At 45.9% G+C, this 21582-nt stretch overlaps 1 protein-coding gene across 6 annotated transcripts in view; it reads right to left on the bottom strand.

Moving 5' to 3' along the window:
* Positions 1 to 10667: 10667 nt before the first annotated feature.
* Positions 10668 to 21582, bottom strand: part of SMARCC2 (SWI/SNF related BAF chromatin remodeling complex subunit C2) — a 254922-nt gene continuing 244007 nt past the window's right edge. For 4 of the 6 annotated variants that reach the window (XM_075336975.1, XM_075336976.1, XM_075336974.1 and 1 more), the window contains 2 exons: positions 20263 to 20649; positions 10668 to 11699 (listed from right to left, as the gene is read on the bottom strand). In XM_075336975.1, coding sequence (XP_075193090.1) covers positions 11638 to 11699; positions 20263 to 20649 — 449 coding nt within the window. In that variant the 3' untranslated portion in view covers positions 10668 to 11637. The remainder of the gene's footprint in view (positions 11700 to 20262; positions 20650 to 21582) is intronic. The other 2 variants (XM_075336977.1, XM_075336979.1) reach the window with 2 other exon arrangements.

Here is a 21582-nt window from a genome sequence, read left to right as displayed (position 1 = left end):
ATCGGGTAACCAGCAAAGCACTTAGCTTGGTTACCCGATGTTTATCTTGGTTACAGCTTAACGCATAACGCAGGCTGCCAGAAGAAGTCTTCCTGCTCGCTTCGGTTCGCCGCTCTCTCGCTGTCACATACAGCGATGTGTGCTTCACAGCGGGAGAGCAACGTCCAAAAAATGAAGCAGGACATTCAGCAACGACCGGCAACCTCACAGCAGGGACCAGGTCGTTGCTGGATGTCACACACAGCGACAGCGACGGGACGTTGCTGCTACATCACAGAAAATGGTGACTTAGCAGCGACGTCGTTGTCACCGTGTGTGACACCACCTTAAAGGCCCCGTCACACTAAGCAACATCGCTAGCAACATCGCTGCTAACGAACAACTTTTGTGACGTAACAGCGATGTTGCTAGTGATGTTGCTTAGTGTGACATCCAGCAACAACCTGGCCCCTGCTGTGAGGTCGTTGGTTGTTGCTGAATGTCCTGGGCCATTTTTTAGTTGTTGCTGTCCCGCTGTGAAGCACACATCGCTGTGTGTGACAGCGAGACAGCAACAACTAAATGTGCAGGCAGCAGGAGCCGGCTTCTGCGGACACTGGTAACCACGGTAAACATCGGGTAACCAAGAAGCCCTGTCCTTGGTTACCCGATATTTACCTTCGTTACCAGCCTCCTCCGCTCTCACTGTCAGTGCCGGCTCCTGCTTCTTGCACGTGTAGCAGAGTACACATTGGGTAATTAACCCGATGTGTACTGTAGCTAGGAGAGCAGGGAGCCAGCGCTAAGCGGTGTGCGCTACTCCCTGCTCTGTGCACATTTAGCTGCAGTACACATCGGGTAATTAACCCGATGTGTGCTGTAACTAGTAGAGCAGGGAGCCAGCGCTAAGCGGTGTGCGCTGCTCCCTGCACGTGTAGCTGCGTGCGCTGGTAACCAAGGTAAATATCGGGTTGGTTACCCGATATTTACCTTAGTTACCAAGCGCAGCATCTTCCACGCGGCGCTGCTGGCTGGGGGCTGGGACACTGGTTGTTGGTGAGCTCACCAGCAACTCGTGTAGCCACGCTCCAGCGATCCCTGCCAGGTCAGGTTGCTGGTGGGATCGCTGGAGCGTCGCAGTGTGACATCTCACCAGCAACCTCCTAGCAACTTACCAGCGATCCCTATCAGGTTGGATCGTTGTTGGGATCTCTGGTAAGTTGTTTAGTGCGACTGGGCCTTAGGGTACCTTCACACTTTAGCGATGCAGCAGCGATCCGACCAGCGATCTGACCTGGTCAGGATCGCTGCTGCATCGCTACATGGTCGCTGGTGAGCTGTCAAACAGGCAGATCTCACCAGCGACAAGAGACCAGCCCCCAGCCAGCAGCGACGTGCAAGCGACGCTGCGCTTGCACGGAGCCGGCGTCTGGAAGCTGCGGACACTGGTAACTAAGGTAAACATCGGGTATGGTTACCCGATGTTTACATTAGTTACCAGCGCACACCGCTTAGCTTTGCTCTCCTAGCTACAGTACACATCGGGTTAATTAACCCGATGTGTAATGCAGCTACATGTGCAGAGAGCAGGGAGCCGAGCACACTGCTTAGCGCTGGCTCCTTGCTCTCCTAGCTACAGTACACATCGGGTTAATTTACCCGATGTGTAATGCAGCTACATGTGCAGAGAGCAGGAGCCGGCAGCACTGGCAGCGTGAGAGCTGCGGAGGCTGGTAACTAAGGTAAATATCGGGTAACCACCTTGGTTACCCGATGTTTATCTTGGTTACAGCTTACCGCAGCTGCCAGATGCCGGCTCCTGCTCCCTGCTCGCTTCATTTCGTCGCTCTCTCGCTGTCACACACAGCGATCTGTGCGTCACAGCGGGAGAGCGCCTTTGAAGAAAACGAACCAGGGCTGTGTGTAACGGGCAGCGATCTCGCAGCAGGGGCCAGATCGCTGCTCAGTGTCACACACAGCGAGATCGCTAATGAGGTCACTGCTGCGTCACAAAAAACGTGACTCAGCAGCGATCTCGGCAGCGAGCTCGCTGTGTGTGAAGCACCCCTTAAGCTGGGTTCACACTAAGCGACAGCGACAACGACGTCGCTGTTACGTCACCATTTTCGGTGACGTAACAGCGACCTTGTAAGTCGCTGTTATGATCGCTGCTTAGCTGTCAAACACAGCAGAAGCAGCGATCATAACGTCGCTGTGCTACATGTGTAGAGAGCAGGGAGTCGCGCTTAGCGCTGGCTCCTTGCTCTCCTAGGTACAGTACACATCGGGTTAATTAACCCGATGTGTGCTGCAGCTACATGTCACAGTGCAGAGAGCAGGGAGCCGCGCTTAGCGCTGGCTCCTTGCTCTCCTAGGTACAGTACACATCGGGTTAATTAACCCGATGTGTGCTGCAGCTACATGTCACAGTGCAGAGAGCAGGGAGCACTGCTTAGCGCTGGCTCCTTGCTCTCCTTGCTACAGTATACATCGGGTTAATTACCCGATGTGTACTGCAGCCACATGTGCACAGAGCAGCAGCCGGCGCTGGCAGCAAGGGCGGAGGCTGGTAACGAAGGTAAATATCGGGTAACCAGGGAAAGGTCTTCCCTTGGTTACCCGATGTTTACGCTGGTTACAGCTTACCGCAGCTGCCAGACGCCGGCTCCTGCTGCCTGCTCGCTTCATTTCGTCGCTCTCCTCGCTGTCACACACAGCGATGTGTGTGTCACAGCGGGAGAGTGACGACCAAAAAATGAAGCTGGACATTCAGCAACGACCGGCGACCTCACAGCAGGGGCCAGGTTGTTGCTGGATGTCACACACAGCGACAGCGACGGGACATCGCTGCAACGTCACAGAAAATGGTGACGTAGCAGCGACGTCGTTATCGTTGTCGCTGTGTGTGACACCAGCTTTAGTCCTCAGCACTCGTTTACTGGCCTATTTACACAAATCAACAAACAATGATGGGGACAGAACAATCTAATGCAATCAGTCTCCATACAGCACCCTGTTACCAGTAAATTCCATTTACTTGGGTGATGTACAGCTGATAATTTTTTTTGCAGACAAACAACAAATGAAAGTCATGGTTGTTCATCGAGTGATTTCTGGCATGTTCACATCATCAAATCAAAACTTTCTATAAACGCTCCTTCTCTGATTATCTACTTGCGTAAATGTACTTTAAAAAAGGTAACATGTAAACCTGCAAACTCTGCTGAGTGTGACTCCATTTTTGCAGTTTTGCAATATCTATGATTTTATGGGAACCTGTCACCTGTAAAAACGCTATTAACCTGCTGATATGGGGTTAATCTGCAGGTTAAGGCTGCACACACATTAGCGTATGGCATCTGATGCGAGAGCATTGGATGCGATATGCTAATGACCCCCGGCTCAGGCTGTGCTGCGAGCGTGAGCAGAGTGTCATGTAACTGTGTGAGCAAGGATGGTTGACCTTAGGGAGATCAACATCCACCACTGCGGAGACACCATCACCATCCCACTAGCCAGATTCCTACTCCACACTGATTAGGGGCAAATACCCCGAAACGGCTGTCTGTGGATGGATACCATGTTTGGCATAGGTGGTCTCCTTGACTGGAGACTGCCCTTCCCGTGGTTGTTCCTTCCCGGTGAAAGACCTGGCTAGTTTCCTGCCAGCGTTGAGAAACATGTGATGGTGTCTCCGCAGGCCTTCTTGATTTGAATATTTCCCAGGGGGCATTGCTCTAGAATCACTGCGTTGAGAAACACGTGATGGTGTCTCCGCAGTGGTGGATGTTGATCTCCCTAAGGTCAACCATCCTTGCTCACATAGTCTTTTACTAGGCAATGTCCCACTAGCCAGATTCCTACTCCACACTGATGAGGGGCAAATACCCCGAAACGGCTGTCTGTGGATGGATACCATGTTTGGCATAGGTGGTCTCCTTGACTGGAGACTGCCCTTCCCGTGGTTGTTCCTTCCCGGTGAAAGACCTGGCTAGTTTCCTGCCAGCGTTGAGAAACATGTGATGGTGTCTCCGCAGGCCTTCTTGATTTGAATATTTCCCAGGGGGCATTGCTCTAGAATCACTGCGTTGAGAAACACGTGATGGTGTCTCCGCAGTGGTGGATGTTGATCTCCCTAAGGTCAACCATCCTTGCTCACATAGTCTTTTACTAGGCAATGTCCCACTAGCCAGATTCCTACTCCACACTGATGAGGGGCAAATACCCCGAAACGGCTGTCTGTGGATGGATACCATGTTTGGCATAGGTGGTCTCCTTGACTGGAGACTGCCCTTCCCGTGGTTGTTCCTTCCCGGTGAAAGACCTGGCTAGTTTCCTGCCAGCGTTGAGAAACATGTGATGGTGTCTCCGCAGGCCTTCTTGATTTGAATATTTCCAAGGGGGCATTGCTCTAGAATCACTGCGTTGAGAAACACGTGATGGTGTCTCCGCAGTGGTGGATGTTGATCTCCCTAAGGTCAACCATCCTTGCTCACATAGTCTTTTACTAGGCAATGTCCCACTAGCCAGATTCCTACTCCACACTGATGAGGGGCAAATACCCCGAAACGGCTGTCTGTGGATGGATACCATGTTTGGCATAGGTGGTCTCCTTGACTGGAGACTGCCCTTCCCGTGGTTGTTCCTTCCCGGTGAAAGACCTGGCTAGTTTCCTGCCAGCGTTGAGAAACATGTGATGGTGTCTCCGCAGGCCTTCTTGATTTGAATATTTCCCAGGGGGCATTGCTCTAGAATCACTGCGTTGAGAAACACGTGATGGTGTCTCCGCAGTGGTGGATGTTGATCTTCCTAAGGTCAACCATCCTTGCTCACATAGTCTTTTACTAGGCAATGTCCCACTAGCCAGATTCCTACTCCACACTGATGAGGGGCAAATACCCCGAAACGGCTGTCTGTGGATGGATACCATGTTTGGCATAGGTGGTCTCCTTGACTGGAGACTGCCCTTCCCGTGGTTGTTCCTTCCCGGTGAAAGACCTGGCTAGTTTCCTGCCAGCGTTGAGAAACATGTGATGGTGTCTCCGCAGGCCTTCTTGATTTGAATATTTCCCAGGGGGCATTGCTCTAGAATCACTGCGTTGAGAAACACGTGATGGTGTCTCCGCAGTGGTGGATGTTGATCTCCCTAAGGTCAACCATCCTTGCTCACATAGTCTTTTACTAGGCAATGTCCCACTAGCCAGATTCCTACTCCACACTGATGAGGGGCAAATACCCCGAAACGGCTGTCTGTGGATGGATACCATGTTTGGCATAGGTGGTCTCCTTGACTGGAGACTGCCCTTCCCGTGGTTGTTCCTTCCCGGTGAAAGACCTGGCTAGTTTCCTGCCAGCGTTGAGAAACATGTGATGGTGTCTCCGCAGGCCTTCTTGATTTGTCATGTAACTGTGACCGGATCTTGCGATCGGGTCACAGCTGCAAAGCTGAGGGCGGGCGCTGCGGAGGAGAGGGAGGGGTTAATCCCCCCATCTCCTCCATTGTCAGCCTGTGCGTATATCGCACTGCACTGGGATAACATCGGAGTGCAGTCCGAGCTTTCTCTTGCACCCATTCATTTGAATGGGTGCGAGTGATACGTCTCTAACAGAAAAATGGAACATGCTGCGTTTTTTTCCACAGTTCGTTTAGGACTGAGAAAAAAAAAAAAATCGCTGATCTGAGCTGCAGCATTGTCTAACATGGGGCCGAGTGCAATGTGAGATTTTCTCACATTGCACTCTTCCGATTTATACGCGCGTGAGTGTACCCTAATAGCGTTTAAATCCTGCCCAGAACTGCACAGTGAACCTGGCTGCCAGATGGAAATTAACTTTATTCCTTCGGGTAGCATTCAGGTTTGTCACTGCTCTGTATGGAGAGTGGCGGCTGTAACCTCCCCCCTGCACTGACTGACAGCTGGTTCCAATGCTGAGCAGCTGCCAGTCAGTGTGGGGGACGCGGTTGCATCATCATTCTCCATATGTAGAGCGGGGACTGAATCTGCACCGCTGCCACCCCCCATGATCGAAACCAGATCACTGCCGGGAAGATTCAAGTTAATTTCCGGGAGGATTCAAGTTCAGATTAACCCCATACCTACAGGGTAATGTTTTTACAGGTGACAGGCCCTCCCTTTAAAGGAGTTAAACACTCCAGCTACCAATAGTGAAACATATTGGATGATTTTTGGTCATATCATATGACTGGATCAATATACAAATAAGTAAAGAGATATATTATTTGTACATTAAAATATTGTTAATTATGCAACGCTTTTCGGCTCGGATGTTTTATCCTTCAGCCTTCTTCAGGTATAATTGTGAGAAAAAAGATGTAAATCTTTTTTCTCACAATTATACCTGAAGAAGGCTGAAGGATAAAACATCCGAGCCGAAACGCGTTGCATAATTAACAATATTTTAATGTACAAATAATATATCTCTTTACTTATTTGTATATTGATCCAGTCATATGATATGACCAAAAATCATCCAATATGTTCCACCATTGGTAGCAGGAGCGCCGCAAGACTGGTAATTGCCTTTGGAACTTCTTTCACTAAGTGGACCTGCTGGAGGGATCCTCTATAGTATCCAGTGCGATTGCTGCATACTGCACCATAATCCTATTGGAAAGTGGATCAACTCCTTTTGGATGATTCCAGGCTTTCTAACCTTTGAACCAGGTGAGAGTTCCACTATTTCAACACCTTTATATATAAAAAACTCACTACACTCATATTGGCGCCGCGTTTGTCTCTTTCTATCTTTCCCGGTCTCCAGGGTATTTTTTAAGGAGTTAAAGGGATTTTCCAAGAAATGTAATAAAATAAATAATACACATTTAAATATGAAACATTTTTCTAAATGCCTTTTATTTAGCAAAAAGGTATTCTTTATCTATTGTACTTGTCAGGATTTTAAACATGGCAACTGCAAGGACATGCAGCAGGACGGACTGCAAGAAGCATGAGACAGACGCACTAACACTGTCAGGCTGACTGAGATGGATGTTCATTCTCAGTCAGCTAAATAAAGGCGTTTATCTTCTCCTTTAGCCCACTCCAGCTCAGTGTCCTGTCAGGTCAACTGAACAGAGGAATACAGGTTCACGATCCCTGTGCTGACCCGATATGTCTGCTGCTTCACGCAGCCAGTCCTATTATGTGCCCCATGAACTCTCTGACATGGTGCGATTGTCAGAATTCCATGATTGCAACTGTCATCAGAGTGCACTAGATAAAGTATACCTTTTTGCTATAAAAAGGTATGTAGAAAAATGTTTAATATTTAAATGTATATTTATTTTCGTACATTTCTCGGAGAATCCCTTTAAGTAGCACATTTTTTCCAGAAACCTTCTTTAGTAATGCAGTGTTATATAGCAGATGAAGCTCAGCTGGGTGCACCATCTCCTCTAAACAGGGTCACTCCATGGAAATGTCTTTCCGCCTCTTAACTTCATGATGAAGAACAAGGAAACAATCTTTAAATGGCCTGAGGCACAGACACCGCAGAAGTCTCCTTTTATGGGCTGGTTAATATGAAGCTCATGTAACAGTCAGGAATATGTATTTTGTACATATAAAACACCGAAATGGCCTGTAGCAGTGAACTTTTATATCCTTTTCAGTCATGAGAAGGGATGAGCGAACCCGAATGGTAAAGTTTGGAGTTCATACTGGACTATGGGGTTCATAGTGTCCGGAGCTGAACTCCGAACATGGACTAAACAAAAGTCAGTATTACTCTTCAGGGTTCTCAGCCGAGTAAAGCGTATTGAAAGGCTGCAGCACAGCCAATCAACAAGCTTTTCAGCTGTAAGCACTTCCAGACCCATCACAGCCATGGCAAATATTGGTATGTCTGTGATTGGCTGGCACAGCACATGACCCTGCCTGTGTAAAGGATGGATCATGGGTTGCACCGCAATTCTGAGAACATCTGAGCCTGGGGCAGATTACCTTAATGCAGCCGGCTGCCCTAAAACAGCCTCCTCTACTGGATTTTTTTTTTTTTTTTTTTAGAGGGAAACACATGAGGAACCCATCAAATTGGGGTGCTGGTGGTGTAATTGCAGCTAGAGTTCCTTCACATTGTCTTCCCCCTGACCCCTGGTTGGCACCTGAGGACCATGGGCATCTTCCTACCACCTCCCCCTCTTGTAAATCAGTCTGAGACCCAAGTCATGCAGCAGTCACTTCTGTTTTTTTGATGAATGCTGGTTGTAGTTCTGGGGCCCATCCACCTGTCCCAGCCCCACATGTCATAGAGACTGAGTGCACTGATATCCTCCAACAGAACAAGTGGATGGGTGAGTACATGGGAAGTCTAGCGCACACAGTCAGCGGACCACCACAGCAAATCTTTGAGGCTAAAGAAACACAAGTGCCAACTGCTGGGGCTTTCTGCAGTGTGCAGACCGGCAAGGATAGAGGTGAAGGGACGGTGGAAGAGGACACGGGGCATGATGAGGTGCTAGACCGCATATGGAGCGAAAGCGATCTTAGTGATGTGTGCAGTTCTGCGGAAGAGAAGGTGGTCCCGCTGAACAAAAACACAGCATTCGGCTCCTAGCCAGTACATTGGCTGCTACTGCCCACCACGCCAAGAAAGAGCACACCAAAGCCAGCTCAAATAAGCTCCCTGGTGTGAAATTTCTACAGACAATGTGCTGACGACAAAAGAAGGGTGGCTTGTGTGCTGTGCCATCACAGCCTGAAGTGAGGCATAAATGTTCTGAACCTGAGCACCACCTGCATCACGAAGCATCTGAGCTCCAAGCATAAGCGGTAGTGGATTACACACCTGAAAAAAACATGAAAAATCCGAGGCTGCCCTTGCTCCTTTTGCTGCTGTCTCACAATCAACAGGATGTGACAGCAACACCACCACGTTAACTGGGCATCTCCACACCGTCCTGTGGAAACGTTCAGCTGTCCATCCCTCAAAACCTGTAGAGAAAGAGAAAATACCCCCATAACCAGCTACAAACCCTGGTCCTGCATGAGAGCATTTCTAAATTTATGACCATTGAAATGATACCATTCCGGCTGGTGGAGACGGACAGCATTAAAAAACTGATGGCAGTGGCTGTCCTGCAATACGTTGTAGTCCAGCATAGATGAGAGCTCTGTATAACTGCAGCAGAAAAAATACTGATTTTATCACAATGACAGCAAACAGCCCAGTAAGTGACACATCACTGGAATCAAGGTATCGGTCTCTACATTTTGCTGCTCAGGGGAGCAAAAACCTGGCGATAGATTTCCTTTAAGGCAGCAGGTCTAGTGTATGCTACTGGAGCTGAACTTTTAGGTCTGTGGGGGACCTGTGAATACAGGCTAGGTGGTGGCACTCTTACACTTTTGGCTGTGTGGGTGAACTCTGTAGGGGCCCTCTTAAAATTGTTGGTCTGTGGGGAAACTCTTCCAAGTCTGAGAGTGAACTCTGAATGCAGGCTCTGTAGGGCATTTTTAACATTGTTGCTGTGTGGCAGACTGCCAGTTCGATCCCAAATCCAACTATGATCTGTACTGTGCATTACTGGAGCTGACATTTGGTCTCTGCGGGGGCAATCTTAACATTTTTAATCTGTGGGGGAACTCTCAAATCAGTCTCTGTGGGGCACTCTTAATTTTCATTTTATTCATTTACTTTCGATTTAACGATGATTGCAATGGTGACAGAACTCCTTTAAAGGCCCAGTCACACAAACGACTTACCAGCGATACGACGATACGACCTGATAAAGATCGCTGGTAAGTCACTGGGAGGTCGCTGGTGAGAGGTCACACAGTCAGACCTTACCAACGACGCAGTAACGATGAGCAACCTGTATAACGATCTCGGCGGCGGTGGGACCCTGTTATTAGGAGGTCGTTAGTAGGCATCAAACACAGCGATGCATCCTGCCCAGCAGGACATCGCCTTTGAAGAAAATGGTCCGGACCGTGTTTGGCAATGACTAGCAATCTCACAGCAGGGGCCTGATCGCTGGTAGGTGTCACACATAACGAGATCGCTAACGGGATTGCTACTGCGTCACAAAAACTGACTCAGCAACGATCTCGTTAACGATCTCGTTGTGTGTGACGAGGCCTTAAGTCATTTCCCTATCCCCATTTTTTTGCAGGACAATTGTCCTGCTCTTACCTTCATTTTGCAGCCTCGCAGCCCTTACTATGACTATTTATAGCACAGAACTTCAGGTCCCCATTGACTTGATATATGGTATTCAGCCAAGCAGTTCTGAACAATTATATAATTTGTTGTTTTGGTTTAAGCTTCTAAATTCAAGTTTTTTTCTCTCAATAAACCAGGAAGATGTTCACATGGATTTTTATAAATTTTAAGTTTTTAATGCCCCAAGGATGGGGAACTGTAAGATGCACAGACACAGGATAATGTACAGGTAACATGAACAGACAGACCAGATGGGGGTCAGCATAACCAGGAGGTTATCAGAGCTCCAAGGAGGTTGTCAAAGTACTCACTCTGAAAAAAAAGAGGAGTCCTCTCCTTTCAATGTGCTAGCAAATTACCCAATGCCTTCTTCTCTTGCAATAAAAAACATTAACTCTCGCAGCCTCCATTCAATAAAGTGCACTCTGAACCCCCAATCTTCCAATCTCTGCCCAAAAAATATTTCAAATACAATAATTCAAAATAAAAAAAAGCTTATATAGTTAAAAGCTAAAATATTTTACTAATAGGTCAAATAGTGCACTGTAGAGTGAGACAGATTCCCTGTTCCATCCTTCCACAGGGATATAAAATTGCTCACCCTCTCCTTCCACCGAACAAATGGGCCCACTTCACTGAAGAACACACCCGCTGTAGAAATCTGTGCATCTCCCCATTTCGCACAAAGGAGCTACAGGAATATACAACCCCAATAGCATTCATCAAACATCAAAGAATGAAATGACCTTCAACCCAGTGCAATTCGCATCATACTGGACATTAATGTTGGGGAGGGGCGACTCCCTCTATACCAGTTACAATAGTAGCAAAGATGCATCAAAGTCCTGGTTCCTCCAACATTAGAAACATCAAGTTTTCAGTTCTCCACTGACTTGTACAGAGACAGGTCGTCCACTGCAGCAGGACTGGGATCCCAATTTAAGCAACCACTTATGGTTTTACAAAACCAAACAATATAAGTCTCCTTCATTAGTCTGTGTAGATTGACAGGAAGATAGAAAAAAATGTGGTTCTATCGCCAAAAATGGCAGAAAGGCTCCTCCTCTCCCTGGTGACTCTCGTAGTTGTGTCTTCTGTAAGATCAGTTTCTAACCAGTCCACAGCTTAAGAGTAAAACGTCCATCCTGTTATTGCAGATCACCACAGTCTCCGCTCCTTTTCTGAATCCACCGGATGTAACTGAGAATTGTATAAAGTCCACTTGTCAGTTACACGTCCATCAGTGCAGATATAAACTGCAGCAAACCGTATGGCCCAGGACAGTCATTACAGAACATGAATCACAGGCATGACACAAAAGGGGCCCCACGTCCCTGGCGAGCTCACTGTGTGACACAGGACCGGTTGGGGAGACTGGAAACGGAATGAAGTGGCAGGAAAAAAAAAATATTTCCACAAGCGTTCCCACTTCACCCTCTGTCCTTTTACCCCACTAAAAGAACTGTCCTAAAATTACTGCTGGGCAGGAGTAGCTGTGTTCCCCAAGGGTTCTGGAGGCAGAGGAGTCACGGGATCTGGAACAAGAAATAAACATTAGAGACACGCTGGACATTATAGACTGCGGTGTCATTACTTACCTCCTATACTGCTCTAGATTTTTGGATCTACAAAAAGTATTTACTGCCTGGAAAATTTTTTTATAGTTTTTTTTTTTTTCTCTCAAATTTCACACTGAGCATTAGAAGAGTAAGGGAATGTGCATTGGTGAAAAAACAGCATTTTACTGTCACTGCAAAGTGAGAATTCCGGAATCTCAAGTATGTGTTGCTTGTCTTTTTCCTCGCAGATTTGAAGACGTTTCAGTTCTACAGCATGTCAAATCTCAGTTTTTGCAGCATTCTTCACCCATTGTAGTCAAATTGAAAAATTGCATTAACTCACCACAAATGGGTGTTTTTCCTGCCAAGAGAAACACTTTTGATGCAGAAATGCTTGCAGCAAATACTTGTCCACTACTTTTACACTGATGGCCTATCCTTATCAATGTCCGATTGGCCGGGGCCCGACACCTCGCCGATCAGCTGTTCTCGGTCCCGGCGGTGGCAGCTGAAAATGTTCAGTTCCGGAGCTGCTCAGTCTTCTGATAGTCGCCATGGCTGCACATCCGCCTCTCATTCAGATAAATGGGGTACGAGGTGTTGGACCCTGGCCGATCAGACATTTATGTCCTATCCTAAGGATAGGCTGTTAGTGTAAAAGTAGGGGACAACTTCTTTAACGTGTGCGCATACTTTAAGTGTATATGCACACGCCGTCTGGTTCAGGCAGGTACACTCTACAAACTGAAAAAGCGCTAAAAAGACTTGAAAGTATGCAGTTCAATGTAAAAAAAATCGCTCTCTGTTCTTTGGAGCCTCTTTAAAAAAGTGAAACAATTAAAAGATGCAAAGTGGTAAAATAAGTGACCTGACTTTTTGAGGCGGCTTTTGCTTGGAAGCCGCTCATAAGATTATATATTAAACTCGCTGCAAACGAAGCTTCTGGGACTTCCGCTTGAAAAATTTGACGCATATACACACATCTAAAAGACTGTCTTTGCACATATTCAGGCATTAAAATGAAAACGCATTTTTATCTTTAATCGCCTCAATTATTAAAGGGAACCCTGTCACTTAAAGTGAACCTGTCAGCAGAATTTTCACAATTAAACTAAAAGATTCCCCTTCTGTAGCTCCTGGGCTGCATTCTAGAAAGGTTCCTCTTGCTACTGTGCCCCCCTTTGAGACCTAAATAAACACTTTTTAAATTCTTACCTTTTTGTATGCAAATATGTTTTTATGGTCACGGGGGCGGGCTGTATTTCGTCCGTTATTCGCACCCCTGCCGCTATACGCCGTCCCCCATTGCTCATTTACATACATGAGGACACCCCTCATGTAACGGTGTCCTCCCGAGGTCTCGCGCATGCCCAGTGGCACTCTCGCGGGACTGAGCTCTATGCAAAGCCTGAACGCTGATGAGGTGATTGCGCAGGCGCGAGATTATGGGCGGCGCTGTGATTGTCATCAGCAGCGTCATCCAAGTACCCGCCCATAATCTCGTGCCAGCGCTTTTCCCTCTGCCTCCACCGTTATGCGCAAGCGCTGGCCATATGAACCACGTTACCTACAGCCCGCCCCCGTGACCATAAAAACACATTCACATACAAAAAGGTAAGAATTTATAAAGTGTTTATTTAGGTCTCAAAGGGGGGGCACAGTAGCAAGAGGAACCTTTCTAGAATGCAGCACAGGAGCTGCAGAATGGGAATCTTTTAGTTTAATTGCGAAAATTCTGCTGACAGGTTCCCTTTAATATATGCTGCCCAAATCACAGGCAGCATGAATCAGAGCCTGTCTTGCACAATTACAGCCAGGTATGTTTTTATTTCTGAAACGCTCCTCAGATCGGAGAAAATATTGTTTGAAGAGCTGAATGGTAAATATATATAGACTAGACAACAGCAACACCACCTCCAGCTGACTGACAAATCTCTCCCGTGCATACATCTGTCAGTCACCTGCAGCGGGGAGTGGAGATGCCTAGGACTAGTCAGGTCTAACTGTATAGTCCCTGGACAAATCTTCAAACTATATTTTCTCTTACTTGCTGAGTATTTCAGAGATATAGTTGTCTGCAATTGTACAGATAGGCTAAAAGTCCTGCTTCTTGTACTTTGAGCAGCATGAATCGACTGACAGATTCCCATTAAATATCTTAATGTATAACTATTCCCCACTAGTAAAATGACGCAGGAAAAGCAGAATTCACACAGTTCATCTTTGATCTATATATTACATCCAATACAAAAATGTTTCCAGGTGAGTGACTAAGCAAAGCTGAGACTATCCATACACTATAGCCGACGGCGAAGCATTCCCCAGTCAGCTATATCCCCCCAATACCCCAAAAAAAAAATAAAAGTTCAGCTTGGCCAAGTGGTCATATGTTTTTAAAAAAGTGCTAAAAAAGCCGCTGTCAATGGACTCTGGCAGCACATTATCTACTGAAAAAGGTAATTTCCACCGGCATCATTGTTGGGAAAGATTCAGGTTGACCTCATATTCAATTAAACCAATGTGGGAAGCAGACGATATCAGCAGATTTGGATGACTTTAGTCTGATGTGTATCAGGGCCTTCAGAGTAATGGTGTAGCGTAAAGCAGCATTAATACCATATTGCACAAAACGATAAACAAACTGCAAGTTAAAGCAAATTAATTATCAGATGCAGTTGTGTCCATATCTCTCACTAGATAATGTGGCTTTTGTTCCCCGACGATGCAAAGGGCAAACATTTACTGGGGAAAAAAAGTTGTGTCATTTAAAATCCGCACTGAAAATCAGTTGTGATTAATTTTCACTTCACCTGGATGAGATCTGGCAACATCTCACCCACAATGCTGGATTGTATAAGCTGCAGATCTTCCGTCTGAATATCCAGATGAAACGTTTGCAGCTATCCTCTGCGATACCCTAACAATATTGCTGGAAGGTGCAGATAATCGAGTTGCTTATGCAGTTGTACAACACTGGAAGCTTCACAAAAAGGAAACTGCATTGCCCATTATATCTATGAACTTGTATGAGAAACCACCACCATCATGGTGCTACATGAGAGCACTGAGGTTCATACAGTTCCCTCCTGACAAAGGCTTGTGCCCAAACAGGAGGGTGCCACACAACCAAGTTTATATATAATCCTGGCCCAGTATATACTATTTATATGCAGTACTATTTTCCACTACTTTGAGGCTGCCATTTGCTATACTTCTATCTCAACTCATCTGCACAGCGTGTGCTGCCTCTTCCACTGTGACCTACTTTTTTTTTTTTTATAAACCCTGTATTATATTTATTTTTAATAAGTTTTTATACATACATTTTTGTGCAGGATTGTTTATAAAAAAAAAATACATTTAACTATAAGCCATATTACTGATCAATTTTTACTAAAGCACAAGAATAGTGAAAGTTAAAAAACAAACAGAAAATTAGTGAATCCAACTTTAATAAGAAATAAAAAAAGCAACAAAAATGATTAGTGCAGAAAGTCCCTGCAGTCAGTATAAAGAGGTTAGGAGCACAGAGATATGGAAACATAACATAGTAACATGCAATTGCCAAGTGTCTAAGAACATATAATTGTGCAGAACTAATGAAGCAGATTGCACTTAGATGAGTTCTCACCAAAATAAAACCTCTGTCCACAGACCTATTCTATATGTAAAATCAGCCATGGCATATAGAATGCAAGACAAAAAATAAATAACTTTGGCTTTTATGCAATTGAAAGTTACATGCATCATAGTAACTTGCCCATGTAATCCAAATCAAAATTTAAAGGGAATCTATTAGATGGATCAACCTCCCTATACCAGCTATATGGGCATGCAGGTCACAGAAAGTTGTGATCCAATAGGAGTTAAAGGGGTGACCACATCTCTGTAAAACTGATAATGGAGAATTTTTGTAAATACCTTGTGTTGCCAATTCAGCCTCTGAGTGGCGCTATCGTTGTCTTCTCATCCTCATGCAGGGCCTCCGTGACCTCTGGAATCTAGTGATGTCACATCAACTTCCAGCTGACCTGACATCACTGTGGCCGGCCCCAGTCTTCCCAACTCTCCTGTGGCCGGCGTTTCACCGCTCGTCAAAGCCTAGCGTCCCAGCCCAGCATCGCTCCTGCTTGCGGTGCTCTGCCATGAAGGAGAGCACGCGAGATGCTGGGATGTGTCGAGCGGTGAAACGCCACACACAGCCCAGTCACTCAGGAAGACTGGGGCAGGCCACGATGTTGTCAGATCAACTAGAAGTTGACGTGACATCACCGGATCCCAGAGGTCACGGAGCCCAGGGGGTCACTGCATGGGGATGAGCAGACCATGATAACGCCGCTCAGAGGCTGAATTGGCATCACAGAGTATTTACAAAAAGCCTCCCCTATCAGTTTTACAGAGATGTGGTCACTACTGCAGAGTAGTAAACCACCTCTAAGATATAAGAGCTGGCCAGAGATCTTCCTGAGAGTCTACCTCTGGGGTCGTGTACTTCCTCCCTGGTAGGACGTTGACCAATTATAAGTAAGCAGCAACGTACAGGGGAAAGGAGAACAGGCACTGATAATAGCTTAAAGAGAACCTGTCAGGTCCAATATGCACCCAGAACCATGAGCAGCTCTGGGTTCATATTGCTATTCCCTGCATAACCGTCCCTGCATCTGGTAGCATAGATAAAGGGATCTTTAGAAAAAGTATTTCTAAAGATCTTTTATCGTATGCTAATGAGCTCTAATGAGCGCGTTGCTTCTCTTGCTAGTCAGCCCTATTAGCATGTTAGTACTCCCCTGTGGGCGTGCTAACATTCTAATGAATGTACAGCGTCAGAGGATGATCTCACTCACCTCTCCGCTGCCATCGTCGCCCGACGCTGGATTTCGGCTCAGTGTGCATGATCCTGGACTTTCAGTCATGCACACTACTTCAGTTTGAAGCCTGGACGTGTACATCCGGCTTCATAATGCGCATGACTCAAACTCCGGGATCATGTACACTGAGCCAAAATCCAGCGGCGGGCGGCAATGGCAGTGGAGAGGTGAGTGAGATCATCCTCTGACGCTGCGCATTCATTAGCATGTTAGTATGCCCACAGGAACATGATACCATGCTAATGGGGCTGACTAGCAAGGGAAGCAACGCCCTTGGGACAAGTCCCCGAGCTCATTAACATACGATAAAAGATCATTAGAAATACTTTTTCTAAAGAGCTCTTTATCTATGCTACTAGATGCAGGGATGGTTAGGCAGGGAATAGCAATATGCACCCAGAACTGCTCATGGTTCTGGGTGCATATTGGACCTGACAGCTTCCCTTTAATGCAGCTTTCTTAGTGTGAGACAATTTGCTCTCCTGACTGGTGTCCCTGCTGAGATGTGTGCGATTACATAGTAATCCCATCTATCTCTGCTCTATTTAGAGCACTTAAGGTGGTGTTACACACAGCGACGACGACAAAGACGTCGCTGCTACGTCACCATTTTCTGTGATGTAGCAGCGACGTCCCGTCGCTGTCGCTGTGTGTGACATCCAGTGACGACCTGGCCCCTGCTGTGAGGTCGCCGGTCGTTGCTGAATGTCCAGCTTCATTTTTTGGTCGTCGCTCTCCCGCTGTGACGCACAGATCGCTGTGTGAGACAGCGAGAGAGCGACGAAATGAAGCGAGCAGGGAGCAGGAGCCGGAGTCTGGCAGCCTACGGTAAGCTGTAACCAGGGTAAACATCGGGTAACCAAGGGAAGACCTTTCCCTGGTTACTCGATATTTACCTTCGTTACCAGCGTCCGACGCTCACGCTGCCAGTGCCAGCTCCCTGCTCTCTGCACATGTAGCTGCAGTACATATTGGGTAATTAACCCGATGTGTACTGTAGCTAGGAGTGCAGTGAGCCAGCGCTAAGCAGTGTGCGCGGCTCCCTGCTCTCTGCACATGTAGCACAGCGATGCGTGTCGTTATGATCGCTGCTGCGTCTGCTGTGTTTGACAGCTAAGCAGCGATCATAACAGCGACTTACAAGGTCGCTGTTGCGTCATAGAAAATGGTGACGTGACAACGACATCGTTGTCGCTGTGTGTGAACCCAGCTTAACACTCTGTCAGCTTTTATCACAGCAGCCACAGGTGTGGGAGTAGGTGCAGTATAAAAAAAAGTGCTGAGTTTTGTCTCCTTCCAAACACTTCTAAACCTCTTCTCACATTGCTACTAGATGCCATGACGAAAGTTGAAAAAATGTTAGTAATTACACTTATAGTAAAGAAGAGATTAGTGTCAGTAATGACACTTTAACATGGCACACACAGTGTGGGTGGCGGGGCAGTACAGCTGAGCTGACAGAACTGTGAGGAAAGCTGATAGAAGTGTTTGTAGTAATAGAGGTGTTGGTAATGAAACACAGCTTAGCTCTTTTGTACTGCCCCTCCCCCAGACTTGTGACTACTGTGAAGAAAGCTGAAGAAGAGTTAGAAATCATGCTAACCTCTGTTCTACTCCCAGCACTTTGTAATCACACACAGCTCAGCAGGGGAGGAGAGGAGACTGACCGTCATTACAGGTCTCAGAGGGAGAAACCCTATCTAAGCTATTGAGGGGCATGAGCGTGTTCTCCTTTCCCCTGCATCTTGCTGCTTGCTTATGATTGGTCAACATCATACAGGGATAAGAAGTACACATCCCTAGAGGCAGACCCTCAGGACGAGCTCTGTCCCACCCATTAATCTTAACAGCTCAATACACATTCCCGAGAAATTCACATTTTATTAATAAGACCTCGGATCCCTGATCTCAAGGTATTATTTTATTCAACTTTTTTTGCAGGCTCATATAGAAGGCATATGAAGGATGATCCTTCTGACAGATTTCCTTTAAAAAGAAGTGAGGCACTGTGGGAAAACCTTGAGTCAAGCATAGGAAAAGTCACAAACTGAGGGGAACAAAAAAGCACAAAAGTCAAAGCAACCTATATAATCAAAACTGCCCCAACACAGATGACATATTCCTATTTTCAAGAGTTTTAATTTTTTTTAATTGCCTTTCTTAGAAATACATAATTATTACAATGCAAGTTTTACCCTTCACAACATATTAAAGGTAAATCTGAATCAAAATAAAAAAACTGCAAAAATAAATTGCAACATTCCCTGAAATTTCCACAGCTTCTTCCCTTTGACTGCGGATAGGGCTCTGTAAAACCCCAATAACATTCATTGTTCTGTACTTTCCTGTGCACATAGAAAGGGTTTCCCAATCAGTGCTATTACTCTATCTGTATTAGAAGTGAAATTAAAGTATATCTCAGGGTATACTTCCAAAAGTCTAGAGGGGTTTCCAGGCGCCACTCACTTCCGCATAAGTGGTGTGTGGCACCAATGACGTTACGACCTCACACACCCACTGAAACGAGCGCAGGATTGTCAGGTATGGGACGCGTTTCCTATTCTAATGACCGGAGTACGTACATAATACCTGCCGATGGTGCACATCATGGCAGGTGTGTGGGGCTATAACATGAGAGAGAGATGACAGTGGCACTCCATAATGAATACCCATTGAATGTGTTTATTAACCACAAAAAGTTCCACATACAAGAACGATTCCTAATTATGGAGTGCCATGGCTCTCTCTTTTCATGGGGTTGGAAGTCCCAGTGTACCAGGGATTTTGATCCACGAGTATCCGGTTACCCGTTTTCCTACTATGAGTTTGTGCTGCTGAATCTCCTTACATGAGTTGTAATATAATTGTCACTGCTCGCCTGGATGAGGACGTGATAATGATGAAGTGATAATCACCTTAAGTTGTTTAAGGCAAAAGGATATATCTAACTTTCACGATTGCCAAAACTTGAATATACCCTAAAGTCGCTAGAGTCTGACAATCACATTAAAACGTTTTCACGGTAGACCTAACTACACACATAACTGTAGCCATGATAAGGGTAGGCGCCTTGCAATATTATTTTGAAAATAAGAAAGGTCTATACTCACCTCCAGTCCAGCGCAGGTCCAGCAGTGTCGGAACTTGCGCTCCAGGGGCCCACATGACATTGTTATGAGACACGACCCGGGCGACCAATCAGCGCCGACTTCTCTCTCCCTGCCTTTGGACATATAAGTAATTAACAGGAAGTGAGGGACAGCTAAAGAGAATTACCTAACCGCCCGAGGGAGGGGAGAGAGTCTCTGGTGATTGGGCACAGGGCTCGTGTCTCAATGTCATGTGAGCCCTGGGAACGTGAGTTCTGACACCGCTGGAAACGTGCTAACAGCGGAGTATTGGCTTCTTTATTTTTTTTATTAGGTGGGCGAACATGGGGAATGAGAAGCGATTGTCCAAGTAGTGCAGAACCCCTTTAACGCACATACACACACATACTATTAATATTGACCTAGTATATTACACAAATGCTTTGAAGCTATGTAACACAATCTAACTGTTTAGAAAAAATTCTGAACCATCACATTTAACACTGCTATGAAATAGTCCCTTTTCCTTCAGTACTCAGCCCAGAATGAGAATGGTCACTCATCTCTCTTCAATGAGCTCACCTGGCACAGGACTGGAAGTGATGGCAGAGCCTCCGTGCATTGCGGCTACGATGGCGGGGCTATGAGATGCAGCTGAATTCAGGGAGGATGGCAAGTTAGGAAAGGCTGGCGACATGGTTATGATAGGGTTATGCATAAGTGGAGGTGCCCCTCCAACAAAACATGCTGCTGGAGGGAAGGTGCCATGCATGGATTGGTGAATTGAGTATGGGTTAGTTGAAGGGTTGTGATGAAAAGAGTCAACTAAGTCACTACCCATATTAAATGGGACAGGAAGAGGCATGCTGGGGTGCTGATTACCGGGCACCGGTGGCTGGGAAGGAACTGGTACTGCTGTTGGGATCATTGGGTTAGGTGTCTGTTGACCTGTATATGATGAACCAGAACCTGCAAGAAATTGAGATAGACTCTTTTATTAATACTGAAATACAATAGTATGCATACGTGTACTTTTAAGACACAATAGGGTTTAAATAGCAATTACAAACTTAATGCCTCCTTAAACATTAGACTAACATTAGCAAAAGACTGCTTTCAAAAATGTATGGTAGACTAGCTGCAGCATGTTATAGGACGCTTAGTAATGTCAGCCATGCTTGATAGAAAATATGCTCAGATATAGAGATCTGGCAAACTAGTGCTCTGTATTAAGGGCATCTGTCCCCAGAAATGCTCCACCTCATAGAAAACTATTTTTTACCTGATGGAAAATAATGTTTGGGCTTTTTTTAGATTTAAAAAAATATTTTGCTTTGGAAAAACAATCCAAAGTATAAAACCAGCATATATCTACAGTGGGTACGGAAAGTATTGCGACCCCTTTACATTTTTCACTCTTTGTTTCATTGCAGCCATTTGTTAAATTCAATAATATTCATTTTTTTCTCATTAATGTACACTCTGCACCCCATCTTGACAGGAAAAAAAAAACAAATGTAGAAATTTTTGCAAATTTATTAAACAAGAAAAACTGAATTATCACATGGTCATAAGTATTCAGACCCTTTGCTCAGTATTGAGTAGAAGCACCTTTTGAGCTAGTACAGCCATGAGTCTTCTTGGGAATGATGCAACAAGTTTTTCACACCTGGATTTGGGGATCCTCTGCCATTCTTTCTTGCAGATCCTCTCCAGTTCCGTCAGGTTGGATGGTGAACGTTGGTGGACAGCCATTTACAGGTCTCTCCAGAGATGCTCAATGGGGTTTAGGTCAGGGCTCTGGCTGGGCCACTCAAGAATAGTCACAGAGTTGTTCTGAAGCCACTCCTTTGTTAATTTAGCTGTGTGCTTATGGTCATTGTCTTGTTGGAAGGTGAACCT

Source organism: Anomaloglossus baeobatrachus, chromosome 2, assembly GCF_048569485.1.
Source record: "Anomaloglossus baeobatrachus isolate aAnoBae1 chromosome 2, aAnoBae1.hap1, whole genome shotgun sequence".
Lineage (NCBI taxonomy): Eukaryota > Metazoa > Chordata > Amphibia > Anura > Aromobatidae > Anomaloglossus > Anomaloglossus baeobatrachus.
Note: the sequence above shows the minus strand (reverse complement) of the source record. Positions and strands in the feature narration are given on the sequence as shown.